We start from the raw sequence: 7,841 nt of genomic DNA on the forward strand, positions 1-7,841 counted from the left end.
AATAATTGAGTATATATCTGTATATATGTTTACATAAGCGTGTTCGTATGTGTATAACCAATTCCATAAATGTGTTAATACACGTGTTAATGGACATAAATAAAATGTCCGGAATCTAGACATAAAATGGCTTTAAATTTAAGTATGTAATTGGTCAGACATGTTCCATTAGAGTCTTCATCATCCTCTCAAACCAATTACGAAAACTAGAGTAGCTTTATGGAGTATAGAATACTTAGCAATATGACTTTTATAGCACGTATTTAGCAATATGACTTTTAATATAAATATATTTATAAATGTATATTATTATAAATATATAAATTATAAATGAGTATTATATAAATGTATAAATTAATATATTTGTAATTTATAATTTATATATTTTTATATAAATATACATTTATGCATTTATAATACATTTATAAATAAATTTATTTATTTATTTATATAAAACTCTTATAAATATATTATAAATGTATTATATTATCTATTACTATAATACATAATATAAATATATTTATAAGAGTATAAATATATATTATTATAAATGTATAAATTATAAATAAATATTATATGAATGTATAAATTATATATCTTTCCTATATATTAATATTATGTGTAAATTTATAAATGTAATTAATATGTATAAATGTATAATTAATATTATGTATATTAATATAAATGTATAAATGCATTACGTGAGAGTATATAAAACAACAATCCAAGAGAAAATATTCCAGTCCGTACTACCTCAAAAAACAGATCTGGACTGTTACTTCAATTCGTAACATTTCAAAATATTTATTATCACTTTGAAGCGGTAAAAGATGAACGATTACTTTCCAATAACTCGTACAATGCATTAAGTGAGAGTATAAACGGCTACCATACAAAAGATCTAAATAACCACATAAATTGAATTTAGATGCAATTTTTTAACTGAAAACATCCGTCTACTATTTACCTCGCTTCCACTGGCATGCACGTAGTTTCCGGTTGCCACACGGCGAGGTGCACATAGCTACCACGTTAACAATCAAGAAAAGGCCGCCACTTCGTCTTGACGTTTTGTCTTCTATCCTCGTTCATTTTTTTTGGCGTAGAGAATTGCAGGCCAGTTCTTTTTGTAGAGAATTGCAGTTCTTAAATGTATTTATTGCGGGGGATGGCTGATCTGCATTGGAGTTACGAATTCTTTTTAAAGAACTTCCACCACAATTTCCACTTTGTCGTTTCATGAGATATATTTGGTGTACATGCAATTGGAATGCTTTAAAGCACATGCATTTCCGCAATTTATGGCCCTTGTCTGAGGACACGACACATCCCTGAAAATTGAAAGTGGAAACATACGGAGAAGTTTACTTTACGGACTTCTATTGGCCATCAAAAAGAAGTAGTCACAAACGCACAAACCCATGTGCTTGTCAGCAATTGCACTACAGAATATGATCAAGACATAAAGAAAAGGAAGAACTATTTGTTCTCATCTTTCACAGAAGGCATAAGCCTTTCACACAGATTCCAAAACTCTTCAAATATATGATACGCTTAGGATACATTTGATTACTTTCCACGGGGATCAATTTGCAAATCGCAACCGTGGAGTGGACTCCAGCACCAAAGAACTAAGGCCCTAATGCTTCAAGATTGGGTTACAGTAGTGCGTTAATGGACAAAAAAGGTGCATGCTTTTTTAAACACTTTTAGTGCTTACCGACAAAAAACTTTTAGAGTGTTTAGTACTAACTAAACTAAACACTTTTAGAACTAACTAAACTACTTTTAACTAAATTTACTTACTTTACGTAGCTCAATTTGTGATAATTTAAAAGCACTCTTATCAACAATAATATACTTGTGTCAAAAGTGCTTACCGAACTTCAAGTAAGGCCTCAGCCTGTCAAAACAGCAATTTCAAAAATTCAAGCATACCTGCTCACCCCTTCCTCTCAAAAAAAAGAAGTGATAAATTGACTACAAAAATACATATGAGTTTCCAACGCATGACTCACTCGTAAATTCCAAAACTTGAGCAGGATATACGAAATTATCTCAACTTTTGGGCGTAATAGGTACCTCATTTTTCTTCATTCAAAAGAATTAGACACGTACAAAGGAAAATGAGGAATATGAAGTGTTATGACAACTACTTATCACAAATGTTACGCATATATACTTTCCAATAACACTTAGTACTATAAATTTACGGAAGTTTCCTGTTATATCTAAATCAGTCAGCACCAAAAAAGCGCACGCAAACTGCTAGTTTCACCATAAATAAGTCCTCCAAACATTAAAGCAGTAAACGAGATAACAGAAGTTTGACGCTGCTCAATGCCAACCAAGTTAACTCCTATCAAAAGATCACAACTTATGATTGAGAGCCATTTTCTTCAATTCCCAGGACAAATCATAAGGAGAAAAGGAACGATGAACAGCTTGGTATTAACTAATCCTTGACAGATTTAAAAAACATCTCAAAGCCCCAGACTACAGACGAATACCTCTCTAAATGTTTAAGCGTCTGGATGCCCAAGGCAGTAATATGCAAAATATAACTAATAATGAGCCAACGAGTCCCTAGATTAATACTTTGAAGTTAGCAGCAAGTTACTTGTCCTTGGCATTGATCATGATTATTATTGAATAATAAACTCATACTTTAACGTAGTATAAGTTGTTTAATGGGATGCTACTTGATAAGTCATAACTCAGACACCATATGAAGGAAAAGAAAAAATAGTTTTGAAGAAGAATTAAAATTGGACATATACTTGACAACAAAAGTTTACATGAGTGGCCCAGAGAAAAGAATCTTTACATTGAGTCTGACCCAGAACAAAAGAAAAAAGAAAAAAAGAAGATGATTTGCACCTTTTCAACAAAGAAATTGTATCAGATTATAAGGTGCTTACCACAGCCTGCACAGTTATAGATGCTTGAATTCATAACTTTTGGTTCTGTTGTATGTCTCATTTGATGAGGTTAGATACATGTCAATTAGGTCAATTATTATCTTATTGTTAGGAGTTAAAAACATGTATTACTGCGGGCTGCTAATTTCCAGAATTAACAGACGCATGGGATTTTTTGTTTCACACTGGAATTTGAAAGCTAACATGCTGGGAATTTGTTTGGATGCAAACTCCCATTTGCTGTTTGGATGCATATTTTTTGCAATGAGTTAATAATTTTACTGTCTAGCTGCTGCCATTTCGGTTGTTTTGAGGCTGTTCTCTCTTCGGTTATGACCGCTGAGAAGAGGAAGAAGTCTTCTTGCGATTGTATGTCCTTCTACGCTGTATTAGAAAGTAATTTTCGCAGCATATTAATTGGATAATAATACTTTTGTTCGAATTTTCAAGCCTCACCTGTTAGCTGTAAGTCCGATTGCTCTACCCGTTCATCAACTGCATCCAACAACTACATCAACTGCCTTTCCATCTACTTTGTGGCAAGTGCCTTCGTTGAGTTCCTTCTGCACCTGTTTTTGCTTTCACTATTGATTGTCCAGATCTGTTTCCAAACCACTTTAATTCAATTTCTGTTATCTCCGTTCACTGCTAACTGTTTTTTCCCATCAAACTTAGCAAATGGCTTCTAGGATTCACTGGACCGATGCAATGGACGAAGCTTTTCTCACAGCTTACGTCAGTCTTAGGGAAAATAACGTTTGGGACAACAGGAAGTCGTTAGAGACCAACTACGACATGTTGGCAGCCCATTTGGCGAGCAATCACATAATGACTGTCACTGGCTAGCAATTGCAGACCAGATTCTATCACATCAAGAAGAAATGGGACCTGTTCTACAATCTGCATGGGATTTCATCAAAAACAGAGACCGGGGTTGGGTGGAGTGAAGACAGCTACTGCTTCACTGCTGATGATGAACATTGGGCCAACTTGGAGCAGGTATGGACTTGTCGCTTTCTTGACTTCTGTTAATGGAATTTCTCTGTAGTTTAGATTTGAAAGGTGACTTCAGATTCCCCATTGAACTAAAATCTGAGCACTCAATCTTGTTTAAACTCCACTTGTTAGTCTCACTTATGTTTAATCCTTGATGTCTTTTTATCCTTGATTTTCCGGTGACTTCATCGATTTTTATATGCTGACTCCACTTGTTATTCCGTCTTATTTTTAATCCTCGAAGTCTTTTGACGAGTTAATCTTGTAGCTCAGTCATTACATCCTTATTAGATTGAATGATGAAAAGAACCTGTAATTTGGTGCACAACTACATATTCAATTCTGAATAGAACTAGATTTGGGTTATAAAGGGTTATAAGGGGAGGTTCCTGAATAATATAAGCATTTTCCTTGTTAAAATAACTTGAATATTTAGAGTTTTCAGTAAGCGCATGAATTTTTACTGAAAAAAAAAATACAGCTTCAATGAATTCGGATGACAACTCGGGTTACATCCCTTTTCATGAAATGCTTAAACATTTAGAGAGGTATTCATCTGTAGTCTGGGGCTCTGAGATGTTTTTTAAATCTGTCAAGGATTAGTTAATGCCAAGCTGTTCATCGTTCCTTTTCTCCTTGTGATTTGTCCTGGGAATTGAAGGAAATGGCTCTCAATCATAAGTTGTGATTTTTTGATAGGAGTTAACTTTGTTGGCATTGAGCAGCGTCAAACTTCTGTTATCTCGTTTACTGCTTTAATGTTTGGAGGACTTATTTATGGTGAAACTAGCAGTTTGCGTGCGCTTTTTTGGTGCTGACTAATTTAGACATAACAGGAAGCTTCCGTAAATTTATAGTACTAAGTGTTATTGGAAAATATATGTGCATAACATTTGTGATAAGTAGTTGTCATAACACTTCATATTCCTCCTTTTCCTTTGTACGTGTGTAATTCTTTTGAATGAAGAAAAATGAGGTACCTATTATGCCCAAAAGTTGAGATAATTTCGTATATCCTGCTCAAGTTTTGGAATTTACGAGTGAGTCATGCGTTGGAAACTCATATGTATTTTTGTAGTTAATTTATCACTTCTTTTTTTTGAGAGGGAGGGGTGAGCAGGTATGCTTGAATTTTTGAAATTGCTGTTTTGACAGGCTGAGGCCTTACTAGAAGTTCGGTAAGCACTTTTGACACAAGTATATTATTATTGATAAGAGTGCTTTTAAATTATCACAAATTGAGCTACGTAAAGTAAGTAAATTTAGTTAAAAGTAGTTTAGTTAGTCCTAAAAGTGTTTAGTTTAGTTGGTACTAAACACTCTAAAAGTTTTTTGTCAGTAAACACTAAAAGTGTTTAAAAGAGCATGCACATTTTCTTGTCCATTAACGCACTACTGTAACCCAATCCTGAAGCATTAGGGCCTTAGCTCTTTGGTGCTGGAGTCCACTCCAAGGTTGCGATTTGCAAATTGATCCCCGTGGAAAGTAATCAAATGTATCCTAAGCGTATTTGAAGAGTTTTGGAATCTGTGTGAAAGGCTTATGCCCTCTGTGAAAGATGAGAACAAATAGTTCTTCTTTTTCTTTATGTCTTGATCATATTCTGTAATGCAATTGCTGACAAGCACATGGGTTTGTGCGTTTGTGATTACTTCTTTTTGATGGCCAATAGAAGTCTGTAAAGTAAACTTCTCCGTATGTTTCCACTTTCAATTTTCAAGGATGTGTCGTGTCCTCAGACAAGGGCCATAAATTGCAGAAATGCATGTGCTTTAAAGCATTCCAATTGCATGTACACCAAATATATCTCATGAAACGACAAAGTGGAAATTGTGGTGGAAGTTCTTTAAAAAGAATTCATAACTCCAATGCAGATCAGCCATCCCCCGCAATAAATACATTTAAGAACTGCAATTCTCTACAATAAGAACTGGCCCGCAATTCTGTAAGCCAAAAAAAATGAACGAGGATAGAAGACAGAACGTCAAGACGAAGTGACGGCCTTTTCTTGATTGTTAACGTGGTAGCTGTGTGCACCTCGTCGTGTGGCAACCGGAAACTACGTGCGTGCCAGTGGAAGCGAGGTAAATAGTAGACGGATATTTTCGGTTAAAAAATTGCAATCTAAATTCAATTTCTGTGGTTATTTAGATCTTTTGTATGGTAGCCATTTATACTCTCACTTAATGCATTGTACGAGTTATTGGAAAGTAATCGTTCATATTTTACCGCTTCAAAGTGATAATAAATCTTTTAAGGTGTTACAAATTGAAATAATAGTCCAAATCTGTTTTTTGAGGTAGTACGGACTGAAATTTTTTCGCTTGGATTGTTGTTTTATATACTCTCACGTAATGCATTTATACATTTATATTAATATACATAATATTAATTATACATTTATACATATTAATTACATTTATACATTTACCCATAATATTAATAAATAGGAAAGATATATAATTTATACATTCATATAATATTTATTTATAATTTATACATTTATAATAATATATATTTATACTCTTATAAATATATTTATATTATGTATTATAGTAATAGATAATATAATACATTTATAATATATTTATAAGACTTTTATATAAATAAATAAATATATTTATTTATAAATATTTATAAATATATTATAAATGCATAAATGTATATTTATATAAAAATATATAAATTATAAATTACAAATATATTAATTTATACATTTATATAATATTCATTTATAATTTATATATTTATAATAATATACATTTATAAATATATTTATATTAAAAGTCATATTGCTAAATACGTGCTATAAAAGTCATATTGCTAAGTATTCTATACTCCATAAAGCTACTCTAGTTTTCGTAATTGGTTTGAGAGGATGATGAAGACTCTAATGGGACATGTCTGACCAATTACATACTTAAATTTAAAGCCATTTTATGTCTAGATTCCGGACATTTTATTTATGTCCATTAACACGTGTATTAATACATTTATGGAATTGGTTATACACATACGAACACGCTTATGTAAACATATATACAGATATATACTCAATTATTATGGCCTGGAACAATCACCGTGGTGCTAGAGGACGCAATGCGGACCACATGAGGCAAGATGAGAAAGATGAGGCCTTACTTCTTATGAGTGCCTCGTTAATGTTAATGCATCTGTCGCTTGCACACGTGGATAATAATCAACCACTTCCGCAACATGATGGTTCATTCACAGATAGGCAGTGGGTGGAACGCTTATTCTACGGTCATCATAGACGCTCAATAGACAACATGCGTATCACGATTGATAATTTCTTACAACTGTCCAATATCCTTGTCGAGAGACAGTACGTTCCACACAATTACCAACAGCACGTGCCCATACAGGAGGCGCTTGCTATGACTTTAATGTTGGTCAGCCACAAGCATACGCACCGTGTGTTGGGGACTATTTTTGATCGATCCATTGAGACGATTAATCGAAATATAAGAAAGGTGCTCCGAGGCCTGTGTCTATTTGCAGCTGAAATAATACGACTGGGTGATCAGACTGCAGTTCATTCACGAATTGCAAACTCAACTAATTTTTATCCATGGTTCAAGGTAATGTGGAAAGAATAGTGGTTTTTGGCTTGATGTAGTAAGACGATTCTAGAAAGTTGATTATATATTTTTGACACATACTAGGATGCCGTGGGAGCGATGGATGGCACCCACATCTTAGCTTGTCCTCCGACAGGCGAGCAAATGGCATATACAAATCGGCACGGATTTCAATCACAGAATGTTCTGGTAGTTTGTGACCATGACATGCGCTTCATCTATGTGTATGCTGGATGGGAGGGAAGTGCACACGATGCGCGAGTGTTGGAGTCAGCATTAGTATATCCGTCCGATTTTTCACTGCCGCAACCTGATAAGTGA

The 7,841-nt window shown here is 33.7% G+C and overlaps 1 protein-coding gene across 1 annotated transcript; it reads left to right on the plus strand.

The window, feature by feature from the left end:
- Positions 1 to 6,980: 6,980 nt before the first annotated feature.
- LOC140011301 (uncharacterized) lies at positions 6,981 to 7,841 on the plus strand. Its single transcript, XM_072060086.1, has 2 exons — positions 6,981 to 7,520; positions 7,605 to 7,841. Exons 1-2 carry the CDS (start codon positions 6,981 to 6,983, stop codon positions 7,839 to 7,841), a joined length of 777 nt encoding a protein of 258 aa, XP_071916187.1.

The sequence above is a fragment of the Coffea arabica genome, chromosome 7e (assembly GCF_036785885.1).
Source record: "Coffea arabica cultivar ET-39 chromosome 7e, Coffea Arabica ET-39 HiFi, whole genome shotgun sequence".
In the NCBI taxonomy this organism is placed as follows: Eukaryota; Viridiplantae; Streptophyta; class Magnoliopsida; order Gentianales; family Rubiaceae; genus Coffea; species Coffea arabica.